The sequence below is a fragment of the Ruditapes philippinarum genome, unplaced genomic scaffold (assembly GCF_026571515.1).
Source record: "Ruditapes philippinarum isolate M1 unplaced genomic scaffold, ASM2657151v2 ctg1485_1_1_1_1, whole genome shotgun sequence".
Lineage (NCBI taxonomy): Eukaryota > Metazoa > Mollusca > Bivalvia > Venerida > Veneridae > Ruditapes > Ruditapes philippinarum.
Window position 1 is genome coordinate 8,302 of NW_026867238.1, and position 17,338 is coordinate 25,639.

The 17,338-nt window shown below is 31.9% G+C and overlaps 1 protein-coding gene across 1 annotated transcript in view; it reads left to right on the top strand.

Annotated features, from left to right (window-relative positions):
- Positions 1-4,068: 4,068 nt before the first annotated feature.
- LOC132735390 (uncharacterized) overlaps positions 4,069-17,338 on the top strand; it is a 66,813-nt gene continuing 53,543 nt past the window's right edge. Inside the window, exons 1-7 of the mRNA XM_060722330.1 lie at positions 4,069-4,274; positions 10,908-10,993; positions 12,715-12,832; positions 13,332-13,531; positions 14,571-14,688; positions 15,430-15,629; positions 16,953-17,003. Coding sequence (XP_060578313.1) covers positions 10,933-10,993; positions 12,715-12,832; positions 13,332-13,531; positions 14,571-14,688; positions 15,430-15,629; positions 16,953-17,003 — 748 coding nt within the window. The 5' untranslated portion in view covers positions 4,069-4,274; positions 10,908-10,932. The remainder of the gene's footprint in view (positions 4,275-10,907; positions 10,994-12,714; positions 12,833-13,331; positions 13,532-14,570; positions 14,689-15,429; positions 15,630-16,952; positions 17,004-17,338) is intronic.

Genomic DNA, 17,338 nt, shown 5'->3' on the forward strand with positions numbered 1-17,338 from the left:
AAAATCGCGATTCTCTATTGAAAACAATTATTGCAAAAGAAAGGATTATTTGTGCAACAAGTGCTCCATACAAATTTCTTTTTTTTTAAATTTAACTATACACCCCATAAATTTATCCGTCCATTGCTATATTTTTCTTATTATTTAAAATTGTATTGCAAATGTTGTTTTATTGACAAAATCAATATGCTTGTCACAGGTGTTTACATCAGGACATGACTATTTATAGATAATATTGAATTTTAACAGATTAGCTGTTATAATAGAAATTATCGACGCATAAAAGAAGTCAAACAAAATAAAATATACTTGCGACTAAAACCATAAATAATACTATATAAAATAAATAAAACATCGATATAAAATTGCAAACCAGTTTCATATGTATACCTAAAAACTGATTCTATTGGACCATGACATACTTCTCTATTTGTAAATCAATCTTTTTCACAGTCTGTTTACGTCTCGTAATATAACCGGCCCATTTACATACTTGAATTCATCCGTGACAAACGCGGACTAAGTTCAAAACGAAGTGTGTCAACTTTTTCGATCATTTGTCATTCTTGTCCAGTTGGATATGTCTAAATACTTTTAAATTGAAGTGGTTTTCTTAATTTTCGTACCGGCCGGATAGGATATTGATCTTTAAACCAGGTAAGGTCTGTTTATTTATACAATGAATTGTTAATTAAGCTTATGTTTATTGTTATTTGTATCCAACTTATAAATAAAGTTTACTTGACTTGATTAAATTCTATTTAATGTTAGAAATTATTCATTTAAGATAATTGACAAGATTTTTTTTATCTTTAGTAAATTCTCTAATCTTATTGATAGGGTAAACGATGCTTGGCTTGAAAGAGCAGCTACTGTAATCCCTAGCTTTCTCGATTATGGCGAACTTTAATGACTTAAATCCACATCTTCCTTTTAATTGCTGTTAATGATAATATTTAGCAAATAGGCAATTTATTTTAAATTTGTAACAGTCCAGTCAAATTTAAAGGGACTTCAATATCAAATTGCACCCCCACCTCCCCCCCCCCCCCCAAAAAAAAAAGAAAAATAAATAAATAGAAAAAAAAATAATAAAGAAAAACAAAAAAAATTAAACTAGCCAACCAACCAAACGAACAAACAACAAACAACAACAATAGAAATTGTATACAACCCGGGATCAGGCTGTACTGTGGCAAAGGCTAATCAGGAAATCAAGGTTAAGAATTTACCGTAAAATATAGTGTAGAAATGAATTGAAATAACGTGATTTAAGCTATAATAAGTCAAGCTATGCTAAGTCACTTTTTTCACTTTATTTTTGTTTCTTGATTGGAACCAAAAAAGGCTCTTATTTCGAATATTATGTTATGAGTTGACGTAAGAAGATAAAAAGCACCTGTAAATACAGGCATACAATTATTTTGCATGAAACATGAAAAGCAGTACTTATAAATTGTAAAGTTAGTTTTTCTTTTATTGTTCGCACCATTGCTCGTTGCATCCTGAAGTGGAAGTAGCAAATTTACGGGATTACTCACGAGTAATATTAAATTAAGATTTGCACACGGATTTCTACCAAATCTAAACCATTCTTTGACCATAAGTTGGAAAATTTCAAAAATATGTACTGACTTGAAAAGCGACATGCAGACCATAATGATGACTTATGGATCCAAAGACAATAGATCCTGGATCATGAACACAGTTGGTATGGTGTATGCGCTAGAAACCTACTATTGAAGTATTCAGAGTTAAGTCGTTCGGAACGCGCAGTCAATAGAATCGCTAAATTATCTATATTATCGTATCAACAGCAACTGGATACCAGATATTCTCATTAAATAGTAGAGAGAATATAATGAATAATTTGGACCAGCCCGATCACAGCTGTATTCTATGCAAAATGTTATGGCACCTCACAAATTTATATTAAATACGGTCCTCCCTGAAACGCTGAATCGAGGTGGCAACTACAGCCTATACTACACATTACAGTATCCAAAAGTAGCTCTAGATACACTAACACCAGTGCTCTAGACGAACAGATATATGATAATCAAGGACACATAACGCAATTAAGGAAGAACAAATATCTTTATATCTGTTTTTATATAAAGGTATAATTCTGAGAGATGTATAGAGCACAACAATAGATCTTTTTTGTGAACGAAATTTCATTTTCTAGATTTCAAGATCATGCGAAATGCTTTAAAAATAATAAGTATTTGCATTGCAGTTTATACTGTTTATCGCTTCTTCATTACAAGAAAACCAGCACTAGATGTTTATGTAAGTTTTATACACGCTGAGGTCGGAGACCTTACGATATTAATTAGTTATTTTACAGTCCCCTTAATATTTTCTGAAAGTATAAATTTAAAAAGATTAAATGATTATACGAGTTCCTCTAAATTAAACTGACAGGTTATACTATAGCAGGACTGAATGATTCACGGTCATTATTAATAAATCACTCTAAAACATTACAATTCGACCCCGATATCCATTTACGGCAAAGTCGTATATGATAATAGCATCCCTTGTTCAGAACGACAGTCACGATTTTAATAATACAGAGTATTATCGCAATATATAGTTATCTATATCCTATTCGCGCGAATTGCGAAATTCAACATAATATAACTCTACTTTGATATCTGTTCTCTTGTTTATTATGATGCTAACATGCGACGTCTCACCATGATCTGAGATCTCATCTGTATGTCGACTATGCGAATGAATTGTTGATACACGAAATCTGTCTAAAGGTTTTTATATAATATTCAACTCAAAACATTGCATGTTTATCTTCTCTACTTCGTTAGATAAAAAATATTATCCCAGAATAAATCTGATGTAATTATTCTTATACATGATATGTAGTGTGGTGTGTGTGTTCAATACTATTTGATGATTTTACGATGTATCTCTTTATATTCCTCATAATAGCGATGAATTCCAAATACTCAAAAGAATTCGGGATATTCGCGAAATCTCAAGCCCCAATGTCTTTCTATTTTTTTAAAAAATTCAAAACAACAAGACAAACAACAAAAACAATAACAAGAAAAAAACATATTTTTTTTTCACAAAAGGAATAAGAAATAGACTAGAATTCTAAATAAATGCTAATCACCCGTCTTCCCATGTCGACCAGAGGACTCAGTTGGTAATTCGTGTGATCCCGATTATAACTACCGACAGATGGGGGAGGAGGGAGGAGAGGGTAATAATGTATTGAACTTCTGGTAAGGTAGTTTGGGATTCCTGCGAATAAACATCTAGGTCTCCACCGAAATTTTCTTGTGGTTTTGTTTCATAAAATTCTAACCTGTCAAAAGTCTTTATAACTGATAATATAAGAATCACGATCATCCAATGAAAAGTGTCGTTACAAACGTGCAGTATTATAAAATCCATATTCTCGACTGCTTTGCATTCCTGACTTAAAAATTAAGTTTCCTTATTTTAAGAAATTCTGCTTGATAGATAATTGTTGGCAAGTTATATGACTGTGATCAATTAAACGTTTTTTGCAATATAACTTTTGCATCGCGATTGCTTATATTATGCCATATAACCTGTCAAAATTGTGTTACTAATAATTAAAATCGCGATTCTCTATTGAAAACAAGCGTTGCAAAAGAAAGGATTATTTGTGCAACAAGTGCTCCATACAAATTTCTTTTTTTTTAAATTTAACTATACACCCCATAAATTTATCCGTCCAAAGATATCTTTTTCTTATTATTTTAAAATGTATTGCAAATGTTGTTTTGTTGACAAAATCAATATGCTTGTCACAGGTGTTTACATCAGGACATGACTATTTATAGATAATATTGATTTTTAAGAGATTAGCTGTTATAATAGAAATTATCGACGCATAAAAGAAGTCAAACAAAATAAAATATACTTGCGATTAAAATCATAAATAATACTATATAAAATAAATAAAACATCGATATAAAATTGCAAACCAGTTTCATATGTATACCTAAAAACTGATTCTATTGGACCATGACATACTTCTCTATTTGTAAATCAATCTTTCCACAGTCTGTTTACGTCTCGTAATATATAACCAGCCCATTTACATACTTGAATTCATCCGTGACAAACGCAGACTAAGTTCAAAACGAAGTGTGTCAACTTTTTCGATCAACTGTCATTCTTGTCCAGTTGGATATGTCTAAATACTTTTAAATTGAAGTGATTTTCTTAATTTTCGTACCGGCCGGATAGGATATTGATCTTTAATCCGAGACAAGGTAAGTTCTGTTTGTATAATGAATTGTTAATGCGTATTGTACGGCCATTGGAAAACGTAATTTTATACACTTCAAGATCAATTGAATTAGCTTGTTTTCTCTACATGCAAACCGTCTTATTGATACAATGTGATATTACCGTTATACGACATTATTTAAATATTACCTGCATGTATAATTCGTATTTATGTCGCAAGCGCAAACGTCACATTAATGTGGAAATTAGTGACTAATAATGGAAGTAATCCAGAGATCACTATTCTTTTGTCTAATATGACATATAAGCATATTAAATGTTTAAGAATATATATATTTAGGACCTCACCCCCTTACCTGTTGAATGATTTAAGCGAAAGGAGAACAAAGTCAGAAAGTACATCTCAACTGAATAATTTCTAACATTAACAATTTAAGTATTTATTTAATTAAATTAACGTTATTTAACGTTAAGTCTAAGACTGACTACTTTTAATAGTCGGTGTGAAAAGCTCATGAGAGCTTATGTTTATTGTTATATGTATCCAACTTATAAATAAAATTTACTTGACTTGATTAAATTTTATTTAATGTAAGAAATTATTCATTTAAGATAATTGACAAGAATTTTTTTATCTTCGATAACTTCTCTAATCTTATTCATAGGGTAAATGGTGCTTGGCTTGAAAGAGCAGCTACTGTAATCACTAGCTTTCTCAATTATGGCGAACTTTAATGACTTAAATCCACATCCTCCTTTTAATTGCTGTTAATGATTATATTTAGCAAATAGGCAATTTATTTTAAATTTGTACACACATGTAACAGTACAGTAGGGACTTCAATATCAAAATTGCAAGAAAGTATCTTATAAATTGTAAAGTTGTTTTTTTTTTGCACATTGCTCGTTCTCTGGTGGGAATGTAGCTTTTACTCTTACCACGGTAAATATTTTAAATAGTGCCCGGCTTTCAATCCATACTAAACCATTTATTGGCAATAATTGAACATTTCCAAATATGTACTGACTGAATAGCGGACAGTGCAGACAGTGATAAGAGGGCATGGATGTGCCGACTGATCGTGGTCTGCCATGGTAAGGGTGTATGGGTAGAAATTTGTTGAGTATAAGAGTTAAAGTCGTTCGGGTGCAAATAGAGGTATATCAATTTCATCAAGGCGGATAAAATTCCATTAATATAGTAGATTTGGAAATTAATTTGGAACTAAGTCAAAGCTGTATCTATGCAATGTATGCATGAACATTTTATATATCCGCCCTGAAGCTGAGAGGTGGACAGCCTATTACTACCATACAGGATCCAAAAGTAGTCTGTACAACACATGTACAAATAATGTCTGTCGGACACATAAGGCAATTAATTAAGGAGAATCCTATCAAATTTAAACAGCTAACATTGTTTATCTGTTATATATAATTTTCTGTAAGATGTAGAGCAAATACTGATCTTTTTTTTTGTGCAAATTCATTTTCTAGATTTCAAGATCATGGCGAAATGCTTTAAAATAAATAAAGAGTTGCATTGCAGTTATACTGTTTACGCTCTTCGTCAATAAAAACTGATATGAAGTGTTATAAGCTGGGTCGGAGCTTACGAATTTATATTTTTTACGCCTCACATATTCTGAAATATAATACAAAGGTATGAATATACAGTTTAAAAAACTGGTACGGACTGATGATTCACGTCATTTTTTTTAAATCATTAACATTCATCTACCCGTCCATTTACGGCAGTCGTTTTCTATACCGCCTTTTCAAACGCAGTCACGATTTAACTATCAAAATATATGTAGTCAATATATACGGGTATTTGAACTTTATACTTTTTTGTTGTTTTTTTATGTCATGCGCATGAATATTATGTTCAATGTCACGAAAATGTCTAAAAATAGCACTTCCGTTTCACGATTTGAAAAATGTTTTGGAGATCATGTTACGTGCTGTTGAGTTCATTGGCACGAACTTAATATACCCAAGGTGCCCAATGAAGTTAAAACTGTGTGCATTCATTCATTCATTCCATCAGTAAATGTTACATGTCGTCGAAGTACACAACTGCAAATGGGGTTCTTTTAAATATCTTTTTAATTGAAAGTTCAATTCCCTTTCTTCTAATACTTAAGACGGATTGTCAAGTCTTGAACTTCATAGAACGGCAATATTTTATTACTTAAGTTATTGAAATACCGTGACAAGCAGTAATAAAGGACACCTCCAGATTCATCCTAATTTAGGTAAAAATAAAATATTGTGAAGTAAACAAATAAGGAATTTACGTATTGTAAACGACACTTACAATCCACGTAATTTACTAAAGAAAGAGATCAAAATATGCAAAAATAGCCCTTACTTCTTTAGTAGAAATATGGTGATGAACTGCAAAATAAGTCATTAATTATCACAAATTAAAAATTATTGTCTTGAATCTTTTAACTTTTCTTACAATATCAGTGTGTTTTTTCCCAAGTTTGATTGTCTTGAAATGTTTTGGTTTATCTGGAGGCATGCAGCTTTAAATTCAAATGATTAAGATAAAAGCACCGCATACGAAACTCGAACGTTCTACCAAATCTTCCAAAGAATTTACGATGTCTTCTCATCGATGTCTGCCAAAGGTTTTTAGTAAATCGAAAATTCTTTCTTAAGTGGAATAGCTATAAGAAGATATAGGGAATACGTTTAAGAAAATACATAGATTATTTAATACAGTCATTTCTTAAATGTGGTGACAAATTTCCGATCTTTTGTTAAACTAACTTCGTACTTTCTGCCCGCCCTTGTATGACGAGCGGTGCAATTACATGCATCTCTACGTTTGACAAAATTGTTAAACGCACATTTTTGAAAACCGGATTGTATAAGAGTTAAATAAAACGAAATGAAGATAATCATTTTCATTTAATATTTTAATAGATTCTTTATTTAATTATTCAACTTGCACAGTGTACTTCAATCGGCTGTGAGAATACAAGACACTTGTAAGTTACATGTTGAATGAGTTTTGATGAGATATAAATTGGAATACAAGGGACTTGCAAGTTATATGTTGAATAAGTTTTAATGAGGTATAAGTTGGAATACAAGGGACTTGTAAGTTACATGTTGAATGAGTTTTAATGAGATATAATCTGGAATACAAGGGACTTGTAAGTTACATTTTGTATGAGTTTTAATGAGATATACAATGTAATCTGGAATACAAGGGACTTGTAAGTTACATTTTGTATGAGATTTAATAAGATATAAATTGGAATACAAGGGACTTGTAAGTTACATGTTGAATGAGTTTTAATGAGATATAATCTGGAATACAAGGGACTTGTAAGTTACATTTTGTATGAGTTTTAATAAGATATAAATTGGAATACAGGGGACTTGTAAGTTACATGTTGAATGAGTTTTAATGAGATATAATCTGGAATACAAGGGACTTGTAAGTTACATTTTGTATGAGTTTTAATAAGATATAAATTGGAATACAGGGGACTTGTAAGTTACATGTTGAATGAGTTTTTAATTGAATACAAGGGCACTTGTAGGTAACATGTTGTATGAATTTTAATGAGAAATAAAATTGGAATACAATGGACTTATAAGTTACATGTTGAATGTGTTTTAATGAATATAAATTGGAATACAAGGGACTTGTAAGTTACATGTTGAATAAGTTTTAATGAGATATAATCTGGATTACAAGGGATGTTGAATAAGTTCTTTATTGAATACAAGGGACTTATAAGTTACATTTTGAATGAGTTTTAATGAGATATAAATTGGAATTCTGTCACCGCCGCCCAGTTCCGTCACTGTCCGCATAATTCCGCTACTTGCTGCAAAATTTAGTTACTTGCGGCACACTTCCGTTATTTTTCACCCAGTGTCGCCACCTGCCGCCAATTGATGACACTTTCTGAAGAAAACCTTCCACGTTAATAGCCTGCCCATAATCCCTGGTAATAATGGCGCCACAATTAAACAACTGCTTTGACCCGGCAATGCCGGCGCAGACGTTAAGCATTTACTCTGTTCATTTATTCCTATATCTCCGCCCTTCAAAACGGTGGGTGGGCAGTGTTTTCAATAGTCTGGTGCATTTAGAGCTACGTGCCTTCAGATGAGCCAAGATATTTATACATAAAATCAAACTTGAGAAAAATGGTATAATATTTTATGACAAGTAAAAAGAGTCAATATTCAAGAAATAATTTAAATGCTATTTGCGGTTAATTACTGATTTTACTGAATTTATAAAACTATATTTCTACTGTAAGGGCTATTTTGCATATTTTGACTTCTTTTCGGTAATTAACGTGGGTTGAAAGTGCTATTGATAATGTGTAAATTGCTTCCTTTTGGTCACTTCACAAAATCGTACTTTTAGATACATTTAAAAAAAAATATGAAAATTATCTTGAATCTTGGACGTGTGCTGCTTTAATACAACAAAATTTGTATCACTAAAATAAGTGATAATTTTTTATTTTGATGTTGTTCTTATCAGATAACACCGGCAAACCCGAAGTATACATTTAGCCCGGGGCATTGTCGTACACACAAGTTAACTAAACTAAACAAAAGTGAAATTTAGTGAGAAAAAACATTTTCGAAGTCATTTTTATAGTAATAAATAATTTAAACCTGTGTAGCGACTTAACATTAAAAAGAAAGATAAATTAAAAACCGGACTCAGCCGATTCAACTCCACGACTTAAAATGCAATTATAATTCTCAATGGCGGTTAAATTATTCAGTTTAAACCGATCATACACAATACAAGATGTAGAGATTCAGCTACATGTATATATACTATGGAAATGGATTAAAACGAAACATATCAAATCTTCAAAATTAAAATTATTATACCTAAATCGCTCTTTGACGGATGCCCTTTTGCGAGTTAATGTTGCTGAAGCAAAATTATTAATCTGTCCCGGAAATACGATAAACAAACAGTTATTACAGTCAAACCGCTGTGTACAAACTATTGAAATGAAAACATAATTAAAAACATTGTCGTTTCTGAGAGGCTGTCTCTAAAAAAGGTAAATAAGCACAGATATGATCTTTTGGAGACAAGGGGAAGGACAGTCACTAATGTTGCTAGAACTTGTTGCTCAACCCTTTTGCCCTTTGTTAAAATGTTCTTTTGTGGAAATAACGTTCTTAAATCGTATTCAAAGAGCAATAAAATATTATTAAACTATTGGAGACAAAAGTGTCGGTCCTTAATGATATGTTTTGTTTGGTATAATAAAGGTGGTTTTACAGGGGTTGTGGGTTATACTGGTAGGGCTTTATTTATTTATTGATTATAATTAATTAATTAATTAATATCAATTCATTATTCATAAGACATCTGAATGTCGTTACCAGTAAATGTGGATTATGTCATTGGAATTAGTTATTTAATATTAATTAATTAATTAATTAATTAATTAATTAATTAATTAATTATAAGACATCTGAATGTCGTTACCAGTAAATGAAGGTTATTACATTTGAATTAAAATCTGACCTACGGTGAGATTTGAACCCACCATCTTCTAATCCGGAATCCGATGTTTTATACCTCTACAATAAACTGATACAACAGCAAATGTTCTGTTCAATATATCTGTAAAAGAATTAGTCCATTTTTTTTTTTAAAAGTATAAACATTTTAAAACAATAGTTACTGATATTAAAGACGCCATTAACCACGCCCAAGCCTTAAAAACGTACTAATATAGGATACCCATGAAAATTACAATTGATAAGTTTACTTTTTCTATATGAATTTTATCTTTTGAAAGGTTCTTTTTCTAGTGCTTAAGAGTTTGAATAAAATATATTACTTGTATTTGTTATGCAGACTTTGTCGTCCTTAAAAAGAAATAAATCTTATGTTATTCATGTCTATAAACAGAAAAGGTGACGTTAAACTAGGAAGAAATAAAAGTTGGGCAAAGAATGTTTTACCTTTTGAAATTCATTATTTATTTAAACAAGTCATTCTTGAATGAGACAGAATACAATGTAAATATTTTCCAATGCTTTTCAACGCAAAGTAATGACTTCAGTCTAATATATATCTTTTAAAATACGATAATATTGATTCTAGTTCTCATTTTAACGCTGTGATGCACATGTATAAAATACTTTATGTAAAAGGTTCGGCTCGCACCAACATTTATATTATAATATATTCATCATGCGCCTTTGATGCTTTATGTTAACTTTACACGGGTCAATGACTCAAATTTCCAATTTTGAAGAGTGTTTCGTTTGTTTTTGAAAACTTCAAATAAACTTCACATGGTCAGTTAGACGAACGATACTCACCAGATGGTTCCGCACTAACATACTGAGATACACTATTTGATGCCATCAAATAGATGCCGCAACATTGGGAAAAAAAAAAAAGCGGGTGGAGGGTAAATTTTAGACAAATGATTATTTTGCACTTGAAACAGTCTTTATTTTGGGTATGTGATAAATAGAATATTATATTCGTGTACGTTCATTACTGAATTTATTGAGAGGCTCGCATAATATTATTTTATTCAACTCGTTCAATAAAATCAGTATTGAACCTACACTCATTCAATATCCTCTATATAATTGTCTGTAACGATATATATCTTTTATTTCAGACAACTTTGACTGGTAAAATAAGCCATGAGGGCGAATGTGCTGTTAATAGGGGCGTTGTTGCTCGGTACGAGTGTTTCCGCACAAGGTATGTATAGCCTCTGGCATATAGTCACTGGTTAGGTAGCCAGTGTACTATCCAACTGTCGAACAATGAAATTTTATCCACTGGATAGCTGGCCGCTGGTTAAGGATTTAACCAGTGGATAAGCTATCCATTGGTTAATTTTAACCAATGTTTTGAACAACCCGGTCCAGAACAAGGTGCCTCCTAGTTGCAGTATAGATCATGCGTGTTTTGTACCAATTTATAACGACGGAACACAATCAACGCTTCTAGTACTGCTGCCAAGTTATCATCCTCACGATTCTAATACGTACCAAATTATTTTCAATTCAAACAGTTAGGACTGTCAAGTGTATTATTTCACATTTATGCACAGCATAACAACGGATGCTTACACGTCGTATGACATCAGATATAAACCAAATGACGCCAGAAAAAAATACTTCTACGCCCAATGTACTTTACCATATTTTAGCAATTGTCTTTTCATAAGCATATTAGAATGGAAATAGATTCATTTTTACTAGCGTTTTAGTATGATAATGCACGATGAATCGTTCAAATGCTTTGTTAATTATTATATTTAATTCAAACAGTACATTATTCTACCACAATGCACTCGAAATTGATATCAATTTCCTAAATAAAAAACTTTACTGGAATGGTTAAAATGTAATTAGTACGCAGCCGTATGCGCTTATTTAATTCTTCAGTCTGACTTAAGAATATATTGGTCAGTTTATTTTACCATGTTACTCGTTTCGGCTATGTTGCACATATTCGGCGATAATTGCACATTTTCTGCGTTATTTTCATATTTCTGCGTTACATGATTTTTTTTCGCTTTTCGGCTTAACTGATGGAGGAAGACTTAAGGTGCCCTTCCGTGCATTATTGTAAGGCACCCTCGGGTGACAGTAAAGCTAATACAAATGGCCAGTTAGAAATATCCTTATACGATGAACAAAATAAATATAGAAATTTATTTATTTCAGCAAGCATGAGACACGATCAATCTATATGAGCCGTGTCATGACAAAACCAACATAATGGGTTTGCGACCAGCATGGATCCAGACCAGCCTGCGCATCCGCGCAGTCTGATCAGGATCCATGCTGTTCGCTTACCAACCCTTTTACAAGTAGAGTAACTGATAGCGAACAGCATGGATCCTGATCAGACTGCGCGGATGCGCAGGCTGGTCTGGATCCATGCTGGTCGCAAACGCACTATGGGTTTTGTCGCGACGCGGCTCATATTAATTACCTATCAAACTATGCAAAACAAATGCACGAAGTCCGTAGATATAAGACATAAAAATAATACATTCAGTCACATGTTTCATATTAAATTTTACGAGTATTGTGAATTATTTGGTACTTTTCACACTGTTGGTGTGTGTAGTTGTTTTTATTTCTTTTAAAGCAGTGCTTGTACATTACTTTCTTCTCTTGTTTGGTGGCTCGTAACTTCAAATATAAGGTTATTATCCTGAATATTATGGTCAAACTGTGCAAAAATAGCCTTTACTGCGTTAGTAACAAAGTAGAGTACATTTACTGCACATTACATGTTAATCATTATCTGAATTGTTTAGTTATTTTGCTTTTCTTAAAATGATTATACATTTTCACAAGTTTGATTTGTTGTTTTTTTAATTTTTAGGTCATCTGGAGGCTAGCAGCTTTAAAACGATTTAGCATTTTTATAGTAACATATCTGTATTTGTTTTCATGTTTCAGATTTAGATAATTGTGCAAAGGCAGACGTCATTCTCAAAACTGTAGTTGACAACTTGGCCGACTGTGGCCAGACATTTATAGCTTCAGTGTCTGCCACTGAACTTCAGCCGTTTTGTAGGTTAGTGTAAATTTATTAAATTTATCATATAATACATATTATCATATAAAATTATTCTTATAATGATTTTGCATAAGTTTCCTCTCTTCATACTTCATTTTCAGCTACATTTCTTTCTTTCTTCCTTTCTTTGTTTCTTTTTTTCTTTCTTTCTTTCATTCTTTCTTTCTTTCTTTCTTTCTTTTCTTTCTTTCTTTCTTCTTTCTTTCTTTTATTCATTCATTTTTTTTACGAATTTTAAAGGATTTTATGATTGATTGAAAATATAATGAGATATATTATTAGTCAGACATATTTATGATTTATTCAGCTGTTTTTAGTACATACTTTTCCCAAAAAACAGTTTCAAGGCACTGACTTGTTTGATTTAAACAATGCACCATAGGCTCAAAATCAACTTAAAAGAAATGTTTATTCCAGTACAGTTTTTTCAAGTTTTGTAATATTTTGCTATAGCATTTAAACATGTGAAATAATAAGCTGAAATTATTTATTTAAGCCTTCTATTTGACGGGCTGAAATGTGCTGCTGGGAAACTTGCACCAGAGAAAGAAGACGAATGTTTCGATAGAATGATTCAGTTAGTAAAAAATGACCCTAGTGCAGTTTTTGATCGAATAAAACCTTTGTTGGCTGCTATGGGTGAAAATATTGAGCTCCGTTTTGTAAATCAAGTTGGAGAATGCAGTATTTATAAAAGTAATTCTTCATTTTCTCAGATATTCAATATAATTGATCAAAGGTACGGGCAAACGATACATAAGGAAGCAACGCCAATGGAAATTATGTTTGATATTATCTTTTTGGTTTAAGTCACTTCGACAATGTAAAATTAATGTGAAATGGCTACTTTTCAGCTTTACTGTAGGAGAAAGACCGCAAGTTCCCCTCTGTACATGTATTATCTCACGAACCTTTTATTTCATAACAGAAATTTACAAATTAATCCGTAAAAAATTCCGGGGTGAGTGCATGGGTTCGAACTTGCGACCGAAAGTAACACTAGCACTGAGCCAAAGACAACGAAGCGAGTGTTTTGACACAGTGGTCAGAGGTTGTGCTAAATATTAGGCACTCAATAATTACAATTATTTCAACCTGAGTAGAACCATTGACATTGCAACCTTTGGTAGAAAGTGTTGTGTAAAAAATAGAACAATTCAATTTATCTTCAACATGAAAGAATGCGAATATTTACAACAACGCGTATCATTTAGGAATGAAATTAATCTTTTCACAATCATGAATAGTATACCAACTGTTTTATCTACATAATTTACCAAAAAATGTGCACGAAAAGACCAGACTCCGTTACAGACAATACAGAAATAAAGGGATCAGAATTAAAGATTCAGTTGTACTTTACAATACCCATGTTAAATGTAGCATCATAAATTGGTAATGGCTATTTTCTAATTCGTAATATATGTTTCTAAAAGTTTTATTTTGAATAAAAAAAAATTCTGCTTTAAATCTTAAATTTTAGCAAAGAATTAGGATTAGTTTAAATATATTTTATTTCGCTTTTTCAGCATGTAACATTTTGAATCACAATACAAATAATTATATTAATTGGAAAACAAGCATAACACTTTAATTATTATTTATTCTTTTCTATAACAATTAACATTGGTTGGTATGATCTTTAGAGTGACATACTTTTTTCTTGAATAAATACAATGTTGCATTTATATATTTTATTTTTATAACTATATAATTATATATACATTTTTTTCAGCTTTGGGAAACTGTGTCAACATTGGTGTCATTGTTCAAACTGTAGTTGCTAACGTAGTCGACTGTGGCCAGAAATTTATAGCTTCAGTTTCCGCTACCGAACTTCAGCCGTTTTGTAGGTAAGTGTAAATTTATCGCCGCATACGTACACCGTAATAAAAGCATGTTTTAAAATATGTGTACTATTCTATTTATTGTTTTATTGAACTCGTCTGCGTTATATTGATAATTCCATATGCCTTGTGCTATTTCTTATTAAGAAACCGTAATCATCGTTGTCCCGAACAATATTCGAATTCGGGACCTTCTATCGACTAAGCTATCCGGCCACTTATACATCTCACACACGAATTTAGATACGTCCTCAAGTTTCGTTTTTTTTAAGTACAGAAAAAACTTCGCCCGCCCTGCGTTGGGCGCCAAATATCATTAGATGAGAAAATGTGCATCCAAACCGGCAATCGGACCCGAAACTCTCGGAATAGCGTACTGCACCTCAACTGACTGAAGTTTCCGACCGGTTATACATTTTCCCCCGAAACTGGGAGCAGTTTTAAACATTAACTTTTAAATGAATTAAATTCACAGGGCGTCTTATAGAAGTCGTTTGTTATTATTCAGTTTTATACATGTCAATATAGTTATATATAATTGTTTTCTGATCCTTGAAATATTTTGAGGTTATCCAAATACCGCGACCAAACGGTCTTGTTTTATCTACCCAATGCACACCTAGATATCAAATATTACTCCCCCTAAAAAGAAACCAAACAACAACAATACAAACAACAAAAACGTGTTTCTGATATTTCGATGTTTAATTTTGAAAAAGAGACATATTGTGTTGACATGCTTTTCAGCCTTCTATTTGATGGGCTGGAATGTGTTGCCGGGAAACTTGCACCGAAAAATGATGGCTTGTGTTTCAAAAGAATGGCTGGCTACGTCAAAGACGACCCTGGTGCACTCTTTGATCAGATTAAACCTTTGTTGGCTAGTATGGGACAACAAATTGATCTTCCCTTTGCTAATAAAGTTGGTGAATGCAATGTAAATAAAGGTAATCTTAAACATACAAATATTCTCAGTATTCAAGTTTCAAGGTTCAAGTTTATTGTAATGTAATTCTAGGCTATCGGCCAAAATACATAGTACCATCTTATTTCCTACAAAACTTCTACAAATAAAAAACTAAAAACACTCGAATGCAATATGCGAGAACGCTTGTATTTAGGGACAGTAAACAAGATGACATAATAAACGTGCAAATACATGTGTAGCATAAAGCAATAAATATTGTAATTGTTTAATAAATTTTATCTCTGTCATATAAATGTTTTGCAAATCGTGGTCGACTCGTCCAGGAAAAAACAAAAACAAAAAACCCTTTTAAAGTTTTTGAATTGATTTCAGTGTTATTTAAGGGAAAATATTTTTGGAAACCTGTGCCCATTTGCCATCACAGGAAAGTGACTGTCAAATACCACCGAATGCTGGGCCTCATCCTTGCAAAACATTTTACATTTATACAAAACGATGTAAAATGTCTACACTATGTTTCCGTTAAAAATTAAACAAAACAATTTATTTAGGCAAAGCTTGTACGCTTTTAAAAATTGTACTTTACAAAATAATTTTGGCATTGAATTTGAATGTGTGAGTGTCCCTAAGAGTTGCTCGCTAGAAACTGATTTCCGAATATGAAAACCCCGATTAAATACAGCTCGAATCATTCGAGCGAACAATGAATATACATAAACCGGTTTTGTATTAAAAACGCTAGTACAAAGGTACTCATCTATACGTTGTAACGATGAGTACCAAATATTATAATATCAACAAGATGTACCCCTGATTATGCAATAATGTATTAATAATGAAACAGGAAACGAATAATAAGAATTGTGCTTGAGCTATAAATGTATATCATGCAATACAGCCTTGTCACAGATCTTTATAAGTAATAATATCTGAAATATATAAATGGGCTGATATTGTACTAGAAAATAGCCGACGAAACTTTGCAACAAAAACAAATCTTACCTTATAACTCGTTCTTTAATCATGAATTTGTGTCATAACAATCATTATATGGTATTGAAAGAATTTATCAGTACTTTACTCAGTATTTGAGCCGCGTCACGACAAACCAACATAATGGGTTTGCGACCAGCATGGACCCAGACCAGCCTGCGCATCCGCGTAGTCTGATCAGGATCCATGCTGTTCGCTATCAGTTTCTCTACTTGTAAAATAGAGTTGGTAAGAGAGCAGCTTGGATCCTGATCAGACTGCGCGGATGCGCAGGCTGGTCTGGATCCATGCTGGTCGCAGACGCACTATGTTGGTTTTTTCGTGACGCGGTTCATTTATTTGAATTTAGATGGTGACGATGATGACGATGATAGTGACGACAAAGATGATGATGATGAAGGTAAGACATTATCAAATATTTATATCATTATTATATTGTTATCCATCATGATAAGGGTAATAATCACCATCGTTTTTATTATCATCATTTTTTTATAATATCATTATATTATATTTTTCTGACTGTACTGCGAGTTGCTAAGGTTTCCCATTTAGTTTCATTTTAAAGTGTTTTTTTTCAATGCTACAGAGAAAAAAAAACTGATAACATTTTACAAAATGAAAAACCACATTACACCAAATTATTTATCAAACATTATCTCTGAACAAACACAATTTCAAAAAAGAAATCAATTACGCAACTTAAATATCATACCAATTGTAAACTCTTGACTT